This window comes from Aspergillus wentii, assembly GCF_001890725.1.
Source record: "Aspergillus wentii DTO 134E9 unplaced genomic scaffold ASPWEscaffold_3, whole genome shotgun sequence".
NCBI lineage: Eukaryota > Fungi > Ascomycota > Eurotiomycetes > Eurotiales > Aspergillaceae > Aspergillus > Aspergillus wentii.
Window position 1 is genome coordinate 573,080 of NW_024467834.1, and position 18,538 is coordinate 591,617.

The following is an 18,538-nucleotide window of genomic DNA, read 5'->3' on the forward strand; positions in this document are numbered from 1 at the left end:
GCTCCGCATCACCCCATATTCAATGGATTCTGAAACTAGTTGGGCTGTTAGATAGGATAAATCCTCGGTAGAATGGGTGAATATGAGTGTTTTATTATACTGCCACGCCATGGCAATTGATTGCGATGAATAGCCCCGCAAGTCTTGACATTTATATATATTGAGCTCAAGTCTTGGGTGTGGGTTTCACCCACACAGCCAGACAAACGGGCATTTCTGCAAAAATGATCAAACCAGCCCTTGCTTTCTTCGCTTTATGCGCTGCTGGTGTGAATTCCGCACCTACTATCTCAGATCCCAAAGCCACCGTCCAGAACGGGACGTACGCTGGAACGAGAAATGCGCATTATAATCAGGACTTCTTCCTCGGTATACCGTATGCGCAGCAGCCGGTGGGAGATTTGCGATTTACCGTTCCCAAGTCGTTGAATGAGAGTTGGGAGGGGGAGAGGCAGGCAAAGGAGTATTCGGATATTTGTGTGGGATATGGGGTGAGTTGCCTTCTCTTCCCTGTCTCTTGTATATGTGTTGTGCTCATAAGCAGACCGATTCAATCTGGTATCCCATGGCGGAAGAATGCCTGACGCTCAACGTAATCCGGGACTCGTCTGTCGATGAGGATTCGAAGCTGCCCGTGGGTGTCTGGATCCATGGAGGAGGTTATTATATGGGCTCTGGGGCTGATCAACGGTATAACATGTCTGCAATTGTATCGAATGCCCATGAAATCGGTATGCTGTCACTGTCTCGACACAGACAAGACACTAATATACCCCACAGGTAAACCGTTTATTGGCGTCACGCTGAACTATCGACTATCGGCGTGGGGATTTCTCGGGTCGAGCGAAGTCACAGGCAGTGGGAATACGAATATCGGGCTGAGAGATCAGAGACTGGCGTTGCAGTGGGTGAAGGAGAATATCCACGCTTTTGGAGGCGATCCAGACAAGGTAGTTATCTGGGGAGAGTCAGCAGGTGGGATGAGCGTCGGGTGAGTTTTAATAGAGCCGAGACTGGGTTATTGAAACTAACAGACCAGATATCATCTCACGGCATACGGAGGTCGAGACGATGGTCTCTTTCGAGGCGCCATCCTGCAATCTGGAGGCCCCATATCTCCCAGTCCGTTGAATAACACAGGATACCAGGCCGACTACGACGAGCTGGTGGCCAAGGTGAATTGCTCGAACGTGGTGGACACGCTGCAATGCCTGCGCGAGGTTCCATTCGAACAGTTGAACTCAGCTCTCAACGGCACGGATGGCTCGCCAGTGTACAATTTCTCGCCGGCGATTGATGGCGATTTGATCCGGGATTGGGGCAGTCTCAACCTCGACAAGGAGGCATTTATCAAGGTGCCCATTATCGCAGGGACCAACTCGGATGAGGGGACGTCGTTTGGGCCTACGGGGATTAACACGACTGAGCAGTTCTACTCGTACCTCACCGGTGAGTCCAGTCCATCTATCTTGAAATCACTCTGCTCTACACCATCTGACGTACTCACCAGACGGACAATCCGGGTTCAAACTGCCCCCCGTAATAGCCCAGCAAATCCTGCACCTCTACCCAGACGACCCATCACAAGGCATCCCAGCCTATCTGGGCAGCGAACGCATCCCCTCCAAGGGCCTCCAATGGCGCCGCACCAACGCCTACGCAGGCGACTACTTCATGCACGCCAACCGACGAAGACAATGCGCAACGTGGGCAGCCTCCAACACACCCGCCTACTGCTACCGCTTCAACGTCCGCCCGGCCGACACCCCGTACCTCTCGGGCGCAGCGCACTTTGAAGAAGTCGCCTTTGTCTTCTACAACCTCGCCGGCCTTGGGTATCACTACGGCAAGCCGTTTGCGGGGGTGCCCGAGTCCTACGCGCAGCTGAGCAAGCTGATGACGGGCATGTGGGCGTCGTTCATCCACGACCTGGATCCTAATTCGGGGGGCATCGGGAATGGCAGCGACAGCGTTCGGTGGGAGGCGTATAACACGGATCGACCGGTTGATATTTTGTTCGATGCCAATGTCACGAGCCAGATGGAGGCGGACACGTGGCGGAAGGATGGGATCGATTACATCAATTCGGTTGCAAAGGCATATTGGCGGTGATAGGATGAGGGGGGATGATGTCGTGGTGGTGGTGGATGATGGATATCAATTGGTCTCTCTGCATGAGAGCACATTTGGCTATTGGATATCATGCCTACATAGTATTAGCTTGTGATACACAACAGAGTATCGATACATCCATATCCACATACTAGCTATTCAGTATCGGGGACCATTTCAAATACTCCAAGTCTCCAATTCCATTCCCGAACCCTTCATCGTGATCATCTCATCTCGTGTAGGAACAGAACTAACAAGCGATGGTCATCGAAATTCGATGAACCCACAACCAGACAGTCACCAAAATAGAACGTCTAGAATGAATAATACCTCTGTACTAAGGAATAAAATGAAGGCAATGAAGATCAAATAAAATAACGACTTGCAAGTCCCAACCTTCCCACTTCTAAATATATCATCCTCATGTGGCAGTGACTGTGGATTCGACCCTCATCTGTGGCGCCTGTCAAAGCTGTCAATTGTCCATTTGCGACCTTCTCCCCTCCGGCAATTATCGAGATTGAAACCACGGACAAAAGGCTATCCAGGGAAAAACGTTCTTTTTTAAATTGCACCATTTTGAAGATCTTGTTTTTTTAATTGCCGTTTCCACTCGAATCTCTGGTTGCTTTGATTGAGGCCTGCCGATCCCTTTTTTCTTTCTTTTTTTGGCTGTGCTCGGGGACCTCGTTTATGTGAGCCGTGAAGAAGAGGCAAAAAAAAAAAGCAAAGAAGAAAATAAGAAAAATAAGATTGACAAATACAAAAAAAGAAAAAATTATATCGGCCAGAAGGAAAGTTGAACCACTGTTTTACTTTTACCTTTTTTTCATGATAATCTATGGCATGCACGCTATTTTATTTTTTTTGCGAACTGGTTCGCGAACACGTATGTGTATGCAATATACCTGTAACCAAGGACATAACCTAAAGACAACCAATGAAACAGACCTGGATAGATTCAACTATTTGACAAACTACATTATGCAAAACAATGAAATGGGAAGAAAAAAAGAAAAGAAAGAAAAGAAAGCAAGACTTTTCATGGAACACAGCCGGTTGGCTAATTAAAACAACTCAACTCCTCTTGGGTATCTATCAATCAGACTATCCAGGCGGGTTTTCAACGGTGTAACAGGAATGCAATGCATCTGGCTAGATTGAGGTGATCGAGTACTTTGCATCGGGTATTGGGGGTGAGTTCCCCCCTGAATAAATAAGCAGATGTATATATACATAGGTAAGAATATGTATGTGGCCTATATCAGAATTCTGCAGAATAGCAACAATTAAGATTATAAGATTACGACATCCCTGTCGCATTAATATAAAATACATGACTATATGTGAGATGGCATCGTCGATTCGACCAGCTAATCGAACTGATCTGGTTAGATGCAGATGGGGCATTGTCTTATTTGCTGGCAGAGAATATCAAACAGCCGTGGAACTTAATATTATATATTAATATTATACTGTATTATAGTATACTACTACAGTAATTAAATAGTATAGTAATTAATATTAATATAATATTCTCGGTTGTTATGACCATGAACATGTAGAATTACATCTACCATCAATTAGGAAGGTGTTAATATGTCTACGCGTGGATCATAATCGTCCTACGATGAAAATGATGCTCCATAAGATGATGCTTACGGAGAATTATTAATGGATCTTGGACACTCTCCTAACCATGTCCTTATTCCCTTCACGGCATATTCTCCGCTGCTAACTCGGAGTTAAGTCTACTTCAATCCAAAATCTGGAGTTGCTTCATCTACCGTCATTTGACGGGCTTTGCTTCCACTTTCCCCCTTTCTTTTTATTTTTTATTTTATTTTTTATTTCTGCTTTTCTGGAAAAAAAGGATCGGGTTTTTGAATCCACTGTAGGTATCCACAGTCACAGTCTACCGTTTATCGACTACCGAGTGAAGTAGGAGCTACGGAGTACAAGTTCATGGTGTTATTATTCCCGAGAAAGAATGGGGAATTGATGGACAGCGGACACAACATGATTCATGGATATTGCAATTCAATCCTGCCCAGCCACACGTACTACCCAACGTAGATGACCTACCTTGCTCAGTATCACAATATCACCTTCGGCCGTCTCTTTCGGCCGGAACTCCCTCCTCCTCCTTCCCAGCCCTGTCCTGTAAGGCGAGTGTAGCTCTTTACCCTTTCAACACCCAACCTGCATCATAGCTTCTAGATAGTGCACAGTATCCAGACAGCTTTCAGTTTAGCCTAATATACATACCTGATGATGCGGCCCTATGGCTCTATCGTTAGCCATAGGCCCATAACAGACCTTGTGTGGGTCGAGAACCACCTCGGGCCCATGGATGGGAATTTTCTTGATGCGGGTGGAGAACAGGAGATGCTAACGGTCAACGGTCTTGAAAGAGTTAAATCTGGGAGAAGAAACGGCTCAATCAGCTCAGGCGATTTAGTTATGCAATAGTCTGATATCTGTTTTTTTCTTGCAGACCGACTCTTGGGGCAGTCCACGAGTCAGGTCACCATTCCCAACGGCTGGATGGTGGATCGTTACTAGGTGAGCTAGCTGTGGAAGAAGTCGGAGATGATGTTGATATGCGGAAGAACTCGGCATTCATTCAGACACCTACACTAGGTACCGAGTACTATGTACTATTGTGTATGTACTTGGGCACTGTGGAAGACTGTAAGTATAGAGCATACCGATGTATCGCATTCTCGATCGATGATCCAAGACATTGTAATATTAATACCAGATCATACCCCCTGGTATGTAACAAACAGCAATGATTGGCATGCCATGACTCGAATTCCTCTTCCGGACCCTCCCATGATCAAATCTTGGTACACCAAAGACGGGAGGCGATAAAGAATGGTTCCACTTCACGTGTCGGTCCAGGGTATGATGATTATGATGTTTTTTATTTATTTATTTATTTCAACACCGAGATTCTGCTCACAAAATGAAACTATTGATTGTTCATCTCATGATGATGTTTTTAACTGGGTCTGCCCCATTGTATCAAGTAAGAGATCTGAGGGACTATCCGACTTTTGGTCTCGATATTCGATAATCACCATGGACCAAAATCGAAAAATTGGGCTTTTGTCTAAAACATCCAAGACAGATCGGCCGGTCAGCGACGGGAAGGAAGGGAAAAAGCAAAAAAAGAAGACAGAAAAGCAAAAAAGCGACGGACAAAAAAACACTCGATTCCCATTTGGTCAGCCTGCGTCAAGCCTCCAGTTGCGAGGCGCCAGGCTAAACCGGTTTGGGCCAACGTCCCAGCTGTCAACTTTCTGTTTTGGGCCTAGATGTCAGGGAGATTACCGGGTCCGATCCACTTGCTGTTCATTTTGGTTTTTTTTCGCCCTTTTTTTCTGGCCCTTTTATTTTTGCTTTTTGGCTTTCTGCTTCCCCTCTCCTTCTGTCACTCAGTCACACTGTGAATGTTGACATGTGGCGTCAAAGGTTTCAAGGATTGGGTCGGATGATGCTCTGTGCTTAGGTTTGGTGATATTATATGCGGGCAGTGGCCATTGTCTGTCTGCGCCCTGCAGACAATCATAATCCCCAAGTACTGGTACATAAGGCATCAGGTCAATCCCGATAAGAGGACACCGAATACGCCATACGGGTTATTGCAAAGAAAGAAAGAAAGGAATCGAAAATCTGGGGGCGATCACATGATTCACGTCACTTGGCAGGTCGACTCCGCCAAGGGCACGACTGGAATGTAAGCCTGTTTTTCGCCAAAATGCCCTCAATTGAAAGGCCACTAGATGGGAAACTAGACTGCCGGCTAGGCGCTGGGAAAATTGCGATCGATTTTAGACTCTTGCCGGTTTGGTATACAGGCGTTGTCGCTCACTTGCCCTTTTCTCATCTTTGTTCCCACTTTCATATCTGATCATCATCCACCACCATCATCATCATCTCTGTCTTGGTTATTGTTTAGCGATCCTGTCCGGTGGGTTCCACCCTTGGGACGAATATCGTCCACCGGGATTCGACCATCGCCGTTCTTCAAGGGACGTTTTTCATATTAGCGAGGCGAGATGATATTCGCCCCTCTCCCCCCTCTTCTCTCCCTTGCAAACGGTCGCAACGGTCGTTTTTTTCCCTTCTGGCGCTGTCGATCCCATATCCGCTCCCCCCGTGGTCCACCCTTCCTCAGCTCCATTGATCCATAATCCGTTTTCTGTCAGATAAAGCTTCCCTGGGGAACTCGACTTCTACAGTCCTACTACCTACTACGCATTCTGTATCAGCCTGTATGATGATACTAAGTCTGACTAGCATCGGCAATAATCCAGTCCCCCTCTGCTCTCCTCCCCGGCAAGGAAAGCCCGGATTCTGGACACGCGTTGCGGAATGATTCTACCTTAACAACCAACCCCTGAACATAGAGTGATAGGTGGCTGGATGCCACGACATGGCATTTGCCACAGCCGTCGTGAAGGATGCTTATCAGAGACTGTCTGGCTATTTTCCCCGTCTGATATCCCATGTCTGGAGGATGATATGTACGTGGGTAGCCATCACAACGATCGGCAAGCTGCAGCGATAGAAAGAAACTAACAATGGGATTGATTCTTTCCCCATCAAACAGAACAGAAACAAAGATACCCAGATTGAACTCGGATAATATGCAACCTGTCGGTGAATCAATCAATCCATCGTAAGTGGGACAAGGCCCGCATCTATTGAGTTACTACTAGACGTAGTTGAATCACCACCCACATTGGGGCAGGCAGACTTTTTCCCAGTTTTTCGCAAACGTTGTACGACGGGAATGGGGAGTGCTGCCATGTCGATCGCAGCTGTCATGTTAGCTCGATATTATTTCCGACACGGCATCGATTCATCATCACCGTTGTACTACTAGCCAGCTACTAACTAACATAGTAACTGGGTCTCTCGACTCGTCCAACTCGAACCGGCCGTTACGGTCCAACCGGTCCAACGCGGGGAGGGGGAGAGGAGGGGAAAGGAAACTTCAACCTTGACAGTGACAGATGAGCCATCATATCCGCCATCTCCATCTCCACTTACAACGGGTTGAGCTTAATAGCGTCCATCCATCTGTGTTCGAATTGAACTGGATTGAATCGGGACTGAGACAGGACTGGTCGTGACATGCAGGTTTTGACAGGGAATAGACACCACCCCCTCCCTTACTTGGGTAAAGTACTGTCCATCCACTCCGGATAGAGACAAACACGATGAGTCTGTCTGAGGCCGAGTCTGAGTCTCGATGCAGCTGCGCCATCACATAACGGGTGATTTTGCATCAGGAATAGCGCTGCAGTGGCATGGCATGGCATGGCACGACCATCCAGCCAACCAGCCCAGCCACAGATGTCCATGTCCATGTTAGTACATACCTAGTACCTTAACTATACAGGCTGTATTTCACTATTTATATTTTCAATCCAATTGAATTATATCTGTCAGAAATCCTATTTATTTATATATTTTTTTAATTACATTTCCCAATTCCCGTCAATTCTGTTGGTCGGTGTTCATCAATCAATTTCGGGATTTGCTTTTTAATTTGCTTTTCGCTCAGTAAGTACCTAGGTAAGGTAATTAGTTAGTTGCCTTAGGTTACTGCTACCTAGGTACTTACTAAGATGAAGTGTAAGCGGAGCCTTTTCAGTTAGTAGGATGTACTTAGTTATTAGCAGTGGAAGTGGTTCATTCCGTGGACGGTAGGGTACTTTTTCATCTTCCCTGTACTTACTGGCAGACTATGAGTATGTTGCTTTTGTTAGTAGAACTGTTAGATAATATTAACTCTTTCTTAATTCTTACTAATAATTCCACTCATCTTGTACCTGAGTTTACTGACAGGAAAAAAAAAAACGTCAATCTAACCTAATCCCTCTCACTGACCTGACCTTACTCATCACATATCCACTTCCCTCGTTACGACTCGCTTCCCATTGGCCAGATGTCGACAGGCGACCGTTAGATCCATCCACGGGCTGAGTGAACAGTTGACTGGCTGTCTGTGCACAAAGGAAAAATAACAAGGAAAAAAAAAGAAAAATGGAACCCTGAACCAGAACCAGAGCCAAAGCCAGAACCTACACTGACTGCCAGATGTGTGGCTCAACCATGGTTCAGGACGGGAATTTTCCTGGTCATGGAATGGAAATTTCTGTGATGGTTCTGGAACCGGAGTTTGACAGCCTGCTTTCATTGTTCAAGGTACTTTGTATGGTATGGGTGGTAGAATACGTAAGAAGAACCAAAAAAAGAGGTCTGAAAAAAAAAAAAAAAAAAAAGCAAGAAAAGAAAAAAACCGCAGTGTGATCTCCGGAAGCGCAATATCCAGGAATTTTTTTTTCTTCCTTTACCGGTCCGGGAAACGATCGTTGGGTTCATCTCAGACGCGCCCTTTGCTGTTGGACCTAGGGATAAGTGTGCTTCATCTAGCATCTGAAATCGGGGGTTGGGTTAGTTCCTATCTAGGTAGTTTCTTCTGCTGCTCCCTGGTGCATTTTCATGTCGAGTCCCATTTTTGGGGGTGGATGGGAAGGATGATGGATGATGGCTGGCTGGGTTGTGGAATGCGAGAGCTCTGAGAGGGTGTGAGTAAGTGTGTAAGTGTGAGTGGGGTTGGTGATCTGTTCTCTGTGCCCTGTATTGTGTGTATTATCACAAGGTAGCATAGAACTAATCTACTTCACTGACACATACTTTGCGAATAATGTATATCTCAAACAAGGTCGAGGCCGAGGAATGTAGATAAAGTTGGCAGTTGGAATCTGAAGCTAATCACTCATATTCATCTCATACCAACTCATACTTTGTACTCTGTACACGACAGTGTACAGGTACAGTAGGCACAGACAGGTACATAGGTCAGCCCTGATGATATGCACGATAAACTCCAGCTGGATGTATGTACTCCATCCGAGCAAATAATCATCAAGACTGCCACGGCATCACGGCATCGGAGGGTGACGGATCACATCGATCTGCCTTTGGTCGTTTGCATGAATTGAGGGGATCGATCCATGATATATTCCCTGTCATCAGCCAGACCATGGATAGCAGCAGACCGGACAGACAAAACCGATGCACGTTGGAATCTCCAGGCAGACTGCGCATGCGGCCAGAATCGGCATGGCCAAAAGGCCCGACCGAAGACTCAAGTAAATTTCTTTTCTTTTTCCAATAATGTCGACTGTGGACGCCATCCCAGGAGAAAAATCGGAGAGAAAACTCGGCCAGACGGCTACGTCATACACGCGACGGACTCACGGCGTCACCTGTGATGCGCTAGAAACGGTCCAATCAAGGGGCCGGATCTGGGTTCGGACCTGGAGCGACTGGAGTCTGCAACGTGCATCTCGATGTGCCACAGGATGCAGCGTCAGCATTTGTTTGGACAGGCCGGAGATCAACTCGGCGAGATCATGGCTCGATTTGTCAGGGCCCTCACCACACGGAGGATTGATGCGACACGGTCTATCTTTGCTTTGGGAAAATCGTCCGGAGCCAGTTGTCCCTCGTCACAGATTAGCAGATAGACTCGTGTGTCTCATGATACCATCTGTCGGTTATCACCCCAGAGGGCTGACTGTGAAACGACCCGGTTTTTTTTTTTTTTCTCTCTTTCTTTCCTAGACATGCCAAGTCACCCAAGTAAGGCACCATTCCCAACCTCCCAGTCAGGATCCAACCGTCTGTAATAGGTTCGTATATCTACGACAGATTAAAAAATCACGATGGCTAGAGGGTGTCACTGATGGGCGGCAGTGCCCGAGATCTCGAGCAAGGGAAAGCGGGGAGCGTTGTACCGTTGTACTTGTAACCATGGAACATGACACTGTGAACTCTGCAAATTGAAGGCTGTCTGACCTGTCCGAGTGTATCCCATCTCATGAGAATCTTGCCACTGTAGCAAGGTGTCTGTGTGCTGCCGCTGTGCCGCGCGGGCGAATCAACGGCCGGTCGGAAGAGGAAAAGAAGCAGAAAGAGGGGGCGTGACGTCTCGGTCTGCTTGCGATTCCAACGGCGCGTCTTTTTATTACACTTTCTGAATTCGAGACTACCAGCCTAGTTGCAGATGGAAGATAGGCGTACGACTGGGACAAAAAAGACGGACACAGAGACTGTCTGATGTGCGATCCAGCTGCTCCACTGCGATCGTTGCCAGATCTGGGCCAAGGATGGGATAGGCAACCTTTTCATCTTGCACAAGGTTCAGCGTCCGTATTTTATTTATTATTCCTGGTCGACTCCCATTTCTGCCACACAAAGTAACGGATAAGAATCCCGGAACAATGTGATTCTCTCAGCGGTTGTACTGGAAGTTGCCCATGGCAATACTTGCCCCTACCTGCAGTTCGCCATGGATCGCAAAAGGCAGGAAAAAAAAAAAAAAAAAAAAAAAAAAAAAAAAAAAAAACTGTCTTGCATCTGGATCGACTCAGATGCTCGATGGACGGACGTATAACGACTTCCCCCCCGTCTTACATTCCCTAGGCCACCTATCACAAGTCATCTGCAACGGGGTTGGACGTAATGTTCTGCTAAGAATGGAACTATTATATTAATACACCCACCACTCAAGTTGACTCAACACTCTGCAGCCTACATCTGATTTTCCATCTGAGATCTAATGGTGTCGTGTTCATCTGTATGACCACAGGGCAGATGATCCAATCCTGACTCGGTGATTCTTTCTTCATATTACTTTCATTATTTCTTTACGATCGCTGGATCTCTTACGCTCACTCGGGCCTCTCCCCTTGACCCATGGACTATGGATGGGGCCACTTAGTCTGCTCTTCATCAACCCAGAGTTTCTGGGTATTTTATAATTTATCTAGTTTATGATTAGTTTATTAGTTTACTTTTTCCATCGCAGATTGTCTTACGCACTATCTGACTATCGGGGCCCAGTTCCCAGTGGTTTGAAATGACCATCGTCACATCGTGTCAATCGTAGGATCTTGGTTGTACCCCTGTCCGATCTATCTTGTCTTGTATTTTTTATCCTTTTTTATTTTACAGACATCTTATATTCAATATCGTGTATTTTTATACATTATGTTTATACACACAGAGTATATCATAAGTATTCACATCTAGTCAATAAGTACTATTATGTATTGTCTACGTACACCGTACCTGTCACAGTATGGTGTATTGTATGTAAATACACGTATTTTTATTTCTCTTACCACTTTTTGGTCCCGCCCAGGGACGCCATCGTCACTCATCAAAAGGCCCCTGGTCGGGCTCCATCCACCGAGCCCCACCCAGATATCCGCACATCGCCAATATGATCCCAACTCAACTCCACACTCTGTCGAAGATCCGCAGTTCGCAGGCCTGTAAAGCTTCTGTAATTCGCCGTAACTTTAAACTGGTCAACAGATTCGACGATCTCGTAGTGCTTTCCGTCCTGATTTCTTACGCCTTCTTTTGGTCGAAAAAAAAAAATAATAACAATTAAATATTACAGCCTGAACTCCTCTTGTTTGGATCTTGTGTGTACACTGTGTCGATGTGGGCTCTTTTTTGATGTGGCTAGTAGTGATTTAATTAGTAGGACTCGGGAGCATTTATTATTATTATTGTCATTTTATTATTTTTTATTTCATTTTACAATTCTTATTCTTCCTTTGGGTCCCTTTTTTTATTTTATTTTTTAAATTATCGTTATTTTATTTTATTTTTTTGATTTATTATTATTTATTTTTTTAGACTTCCTGCTGGCGTAAAACTACTGCCTTTTACCTACCTGCCGGACCCTTCCATTCTTCCCTTCGACCTCCAAATCTCCGTGGGAAATCTTGCGTCTTTTTCGAACTGCTGCATTCCAACTAAAAAAGAAGAGAGACACGCCCAAAAGAAAAGACACAATCCCCTTCCTCCATCTTGCTTACTACTGCTGCTTTTCTTTTCTTTCCTCTTTCTCTCTCTCTCCCACCCTTTTTCTCTTCCCCCATATCTCGTTCTTCAATCTACTCTTTTCTCTCCCCCCCGCCAATCCCTTTTGTATCCCCCCCCTCCACCTCCCCTCCACCCCCCCCTTGGGGATAGATTGTCATCCTCAACCTTTCTTCCTTTTTTTTCCACCTTCTTTTCTTTTCTTTTTTTTTTTAAAAAAGAAAAAAATTGAGAGAGAACAAAAAAAAAGTTACAACATCGTCCCCCTTTCCACGCGACGCATTCATCTCATCTTCCATCCCTTGCATTTGCTGCGCCGCCCGGCCCTTTCTTCCGCCCGCAAAATTCAACATTATCAAATCTCGATCTTGTTGTTCAGTGCAAAATCGGGTTTTGGATTTTGGATTCTTGTCATTCTTGTCATAATTTTTTTTTAACAACTCCGGTCTTTTTGTGAGACGGGTGTGTGAGTGAGCTCGAGCGTTTGAACCTGGGACAGATGGTTATCCAAATCGCAGGAAGGGCCGTTCCGATCTGATCTGTTCGCCGCGCGCTGCGGGTTCGTGCCGTATTTGATTCCTCCTTCTCTTCTCTTCTTCCTCTCCTCTCATCCTTTCATCCTCTCTTCTCGTCCTCTTAATCGTCGACCAGGAGCAGAACTATATCTTCACCACCCGCGGGAATCTTCTGGAGATCGCGATCGCATCGCCGCCGGAATTCGCCTGCAGAGCTGCTTCTGCCCTTCCCTCCTCTCCTCTCCAACGCCACTCTCCCACACTGACTTTGTTCCCAAACACGTCGTCGTGTAGACTTTCGAGTCGCCTCTTTCATCTCATCTTTTTTTAAAACCCTGTTTTGTGGTACTGGATCTTGGCTCGATTTGTTCCAAGTTCGGTGTGTCTCCATCGTGACGGCGTCTTACGTTCGCATCTCCTCCGACTTGACACCTCGATCTTAACGTCTTTTCCTCCCTCCCCCCACCGCCACCGCTCCGGACAAACTTGGTTCAAGAAAGTGGCACTTTTTTCCTCGATCAAGGAATTAAAAGGAGCTAGTGGGAGTTCGTTTTGTCGAAAAGGATCCGTGGCCTTGTGAAGACTTCGTTTTCTTTTACATCACCAAGACACATTTCAACACCCGTTGACAATTCGCATTGTCAAAACGACCAGAAACTTCTATTTCGGATATTTCGGGGGTCGAGATATCTTACCGCAAAGACTACGGCTACCGCGTCGAATAGTGAATGTGGTTGAAGACGGAATAATAGGGATATTCTTGAAACAACTGGCGTGATGGGGTCTTTGGAAGCCGGACCTAGACATAGGTTTGTCCTTCCGATCCTGTCCTCTGGCAAAGAAAAGGACGAACGTGCTGATGGATCGCGATCTAGGGACCATTTGCCAGCCATTGGTTTTCTAGGCAAGGACGGGTCTGGATACCCTCAAAAACACGCCATCGCGACAGCCACCCCTGGGTCGACAACACCACTTGTCAGTCCTACCACAATGTATTCAAGCCAACCAGTGCCCTACTCCTATCAGCCGCCGAATGTCAGCTCAGCGCCTCCGCCTGGGTATATTTCCCCACCGGATTCACGACGTGCGCTCGAGGAGGAAAAGGAGAAACACACTCAGCCGCAAAGGCAATCTCTACCATCAATTCATGAGGCTCTTGGAAACGATAATCCTCTTCCATATCCTGCTCCGCCTACTTCAGCCCCTCCTCCCCATCAAGTTTATCACTCTGCGCCATCTCATCCTGTATCCTCCACTGTTGGGCGTCCGGGCGGAGAAGGGCCACCAGGACCACCAAACCCGTTTTCGAATGGTGCGCCAACAGGACCGTTTATGCGGGATCCTGCAGCTGCCCATCAGACTCAATTGCAGGCTGAGGCATCACGGTCCAGTTTGGCATCGTTGAATACACAAGATTCGAGAAATGCTTCGCTGCATTCGATCAGCTCGGGCAGATCTCCTACGCAGAGTGCAAAAACTGGAATTACATCGATCGCAGGCTCGCAGACTTCTTCGGGGTACGAATACAGTGCGCCTACATCTGCGGGTAGCATTGCTTCACCCAACGGCTACGCTGCATTTTCACAACCGTTTTCTTTCCAATCGCAACCACCAAATGCACCAGCATACCCGGCAGCTTCTTACGACGCTCGGCCTTATATGGGTGGTGCGTGGAAACCGGGCGCGGCAGAACCAGCACGTGTCGAAGAGGTGAAAACTGGGCTCGCGGCCCGCCATGCTATTCCGGGACAGCCCCATAACGACGCTGTCAAACGCCATTTGGACATTTACGATGTGGAGACTTCGCTGAATGAGGTATGTATCACCTTCCTAGGGAGGGAAGTGGGTTCCTTTGCTTCTGATTTAACCGTTGCTAATTGGATTAGATTGCCGAAATGAGCACCCGCAGTCTGGAATTCTCGCGACACTATGCTGCCAGAGCGCACCAGACACAACGATCTGGGCCCGTCTTAGGGTCTCTGCCCTCTCTCCACGAGGTGGAGGAGATGCTCAATGTGCAACGTCGCAATCAGGATGCCCTGTTGCGCATACGAACCGCGGTACTCAACCAAGAACACGCCATGGCGGAACAGATGGCCCAACGAAAGGCTTTCAAAACCGGTGGAGTTCATGACGATGACCACATGGCAGTGTACCAGGAGGATTTCAAAGGCAGTGGCGGGTTTGCCGGTGCCGATTCGAAGAAGCGACGAGGGGTAGGTTCGCCATTGAGATTTTCTGTTCCTTTCCCCCTTGCACTAGTCTCCAACTCGCCATATACCTCACGATCGCCTCCGTTACCCACTTAAGTCGTTTGCCATTGCTAACATTGGTTCTACAGAAGGCTGCCCCTCCCGGTCGTTGCCACAGCTGCAACCGAGCCGAAACACCAGAATGGCGTCGGGGTCCAGATGGAGCCCGAACACTGTGCAATGCCTGCGGGTTGCACTATGCCAAGTTGACACGCAAGATGGGCGCTAACAAGGCGTCGTCGTTGGGTTCGAATCTGAAGCCCAAGACCTCGCTTGACTCGGCGTCGCCCAGCAGCCATTAGTTTTATATGTGAGCCCCTGCTTATTTCACGTGGCGTTGAAAAAGGTTTTGGGATTAGAAGTGGCAGGCGTTTTATTGTGCCAAGTTATTCACTTTGATCATACACCCCATTATGTTTTTGGCTTTTTGATTTTCTCGTGGACATGATATGGCAGCACTATTTTGCTTTTGGGAAGCGGTTTAAAAGATGGTGTGGTTATGAACTGTTCCAAGCATGTGGATGTCTCTTTTTTTTGTTATTATTCCCTTTGTCTTTTTTCATTTGTTTTGGTTGATTGATCTCAGGTGGAATTGCCTCTTTAATACCCTCGGAAGGAACGGCATCAGGATAGATTTCCTCCAGTCCCTTCCCCTTGTTTGTATGTGGTGCTTGTCAGTGACTGATATACAGTTGATACAGTTGACTGAAGTCATTTTTTCCATTTCTTGTGTCTGTTTTTACTACATGTGTTTGAAGATTTTTTTCCCTTTATTTTTTGGCTTATTACTTATACCCCCCCTGCTTTTTTGACCCTACAACATCATGTGTCTGGGATTTACAGCACCCACCAGATGTGCTATACTATGTTGATTCGATGCATTTACGTCTGTCATGGGGATACTATTAAAAAAAGACTTGATTGATGTGGCAATTACTGGATCGTATGATTTTGCGTAATGGTCGGTGAAATCCGACTTGGGGAATCCCACCGTAAAGGGCACCGAGCAGACAGATTGGGAGGCAATAAAAGAGGCGCCATGTCATCGAGTGAGCCATGATCACGTCGCACGATCAGCCACCACTGACACTAGTGGCGATACTACAGATTAAGTAGAACATAAAGTTATTGACACGTTGGCTTAGCCTATCCACCATGACAAATTGCTTGGGGCGATTCCTGATGTGTATATTGTATCTTACTCCATAGGTATAATATTTGATACATATTATATATTATATAATACGATGCATACAGCCCCAAGGAGAAGCCAAGAGTAAGTCAAGCTTCACCGCCACTACATCGATCGTACTGTACATCTGCATTCTGTACGCTGATCCGCATGCACTCCTAGCCGAGACCTACTAGAGACGCTTTTCAACAATTCTACGAGCCATAGTCCATCTAGCCCATCTAATGTAGTTCTAACATAGTTCAACCTAGAACCTGCCAGAAGCCTCCCTGGAATGAGTGGTAACCATGGAAATCCCAGAGGATATCGGACCCGGAGCCCGCCACCAACCTAACCTAGATTTTCAGTGTAACATCATACGACATTCAGCGTCAGGAAATGCCTAGAACGGGATTCGATCGATCTGGAATCTGGATGGGATCTCATCTCATCTTGCATGTGTGTGTGTGGGAATTTTGTTTCGAAAAAAGCGGGATTCGATCATCCTTGCATCCGAGATCCGGGTTGTACACCGCTATTGTTTCCAGTTATATTATCTACCTGCCTAACTAATACAAGGTATGGAGGGGTCTTCTTTGTTCTCTTGTACTCCGTAGTTGTCTATTGGTGTAGGCTGTGTAACTTGATAGGTCGGTCTGTCTTGACTGTGGTATTAGTTTAGTATTTACTTGGTATAACACTGTCTACCGCGGAGATGCAAGACTCCAGCTAGGTAAGTAAGGTATACTGTATAGGCTAAGGCAAAGAACTAAGACTAGTATCGTTCTCTACCTTCCTTCGAAACTCTCCGTATGAAACTCAACACTAAAATCAGCCGGAGAACGCCGTGGGAATCTCATACCATTCCTACTTACTTACTTTACTTGGCTTCCTACAATATGTTACCTCGTCTGTAGAGGTTTGATTCGGACCCGACCAGACAGTACAAATTGAATTTTTGCCCTCCGAGCCCCAGCCGAGACAATTAGTAACCTGGGCTACCCGTATACTACATCATATGATAATGATCTCAATCCGTATCAGAACCATGGATTGAAAGGACGGAAGTTATCTAGGCTAGGTATTAGGCAGGTATTTTTACTCAATTATTGACATCATAGTTCATACTTGGGGGGGTGAAATCGGGAGGGGAAGAAGAGAGAAATCGATCGATCGATGGACCCGAGGATGTGGTTCGAAACTCAAATCTAGGGGGTTTTTAAAATTGGGATTTGGAATTACTAAATGTGATTGAATTGGGTTGGCTGGTTTGGACGCTCGTGCTGCTTTGTTGGGGGGTTTCTTTTGGGATTTACTTGCTTTTACTTTTGCATTCTTTTGGATGGGATGATGGTGCCTTGGGGTTTGCTGGATTTTGTAGTATTGGATGCCTTGTTCTTTCATCATGATAAGACAGATACAGAATACTGACTCTGAGCTGAATATCAAAATGAACGATGAACCCCTAATCCACTCCGTCCCTCTCCACAATCCGTACCAGTGAATATGAGATAATGAGCCCCAGTGTCCCAGTCCACCGGGTCAATTATCCATCCACCCATGATCCAATCCCTTTCAGCTCGGAAGAGAGATGCCAGATCCGCTGGACCCATCATCCAGCCTCTTCTTACTCTTAGTTCTTGCGTGTTTGGCTGGGACTGGGAACTGTGCTAAAGTAGTGTCTTGTTCTTGACGACACCGAACCGGGCAAGAGGGGATGAGGATTTAGTGGATCGTGGGATCCAGTTTATTTTACATAGGTTGATAGATCAACAGATCTGATCAGATGGTGCGGATGGTTAGTATGTTACATAGTATGTCTGTATTGATTTGATATTTGCAAATGTGTGTATCTGTATGTGGATGTGTATGTACTCTGTGAGTTACGCAGTAATATTCCTTATTACTCCACACAGGTTACACGGCAGCAGTAGTTGGCGGCCTAACAGTAAGAACTAAAAAAGCTGACTTTACACATTCCTCGGACCAGATCTAAATGCTAGTTTTGAATTCTCGATACAAAGCGAGATGTGATTTCTCGGGGCGATCGAGATGCATATCTCATCACGGCAGACTGGCCAGAATTATAGCTAAATAGTAAACTATCTGGCGTGTCGCATGCATGTATCATGTATGTATGTAATATGTATGTATGCCAGCTGTCCGTCTTATTTTACTTACTACTATTACTCCTCGAGAATTAGAAATCATGTCTTCGTGTCTTCGATGATCGGCCAAGGGCTCAGACATGGCCACGTAGTGAAGTGTCTTAAACTCCAGCCTAAGCAGTGGGCTGCATGTAGACTAAAAAAAGGCGGGAGGGCGGGATTTGGAATCTTTGATTTTCTCAACCCCTGGCGATAGGCGGGTTTGGGATACGATGAACACGAGGGGACTTTTGATTTTTGGAGTCAATCATTGTGTGGATCTTCAGCTTCTGCTTCAGTCACCGGTTGTTACTGCAGTCGACCTGCCGTTTTTATTTTTTTAAAGCTAGGAAACCACATGCCGATAAGAGGTATCCATGCTTATACCCCTCGGTAGAAAGATCCGTCCAGTCAACT

The 18,538-nt window shown here is 46.4% G+C and overlaps 2 protein-coding genes across 2 annotated transcripts; both read left to right on the forward strand.

Moving 5' to 3' along the window:
* Positions 1–224: 224 nt before the first annotated feature.
* ASPWEDRAFT_108326 (uncharacterized protein) lies at positions 225–2,112 on the forward strand (the record flags this gene model as incomplete). Its single annotated transcript, XM_040827977.1, has 5 exons — positions 225–491; positions 545–731; positions 781–991; positions 1,040–1,449; positions 1,511–2,112. The coding sequence occupies 5 exons, from the start codon at positions 225–227 to the stop codon at positions 2,110–2,112; spliced, it is 1,677 nt and encodes a 558-aa protein (XP_040690193.1).
* Positions 2,113–13,328: 11,216 nt separating this feature from the next.
* nsdD (GATA-type sexual development transcription factor NsdD) lies at positions 13,329–15,105 on the forward strand (the record flags this gene model as incomplete). Its single annotated transcript, XM_040837356.1, has 4 exons — positions 13,329–13,360; positions 13,427–14,366; positions 14,438–14,767; positions 14,893–15,105. 4 exons carry the CDS (start codon positions 13,329–13,331, stop codon positions 15,103–15,105), a joined length of 1,515 nt encoding a protein of 504 aa, XP_040690194.1.
* Between the last annotated feature and the right edge of the window lie 3,433 nt (positions 15,106–18,538).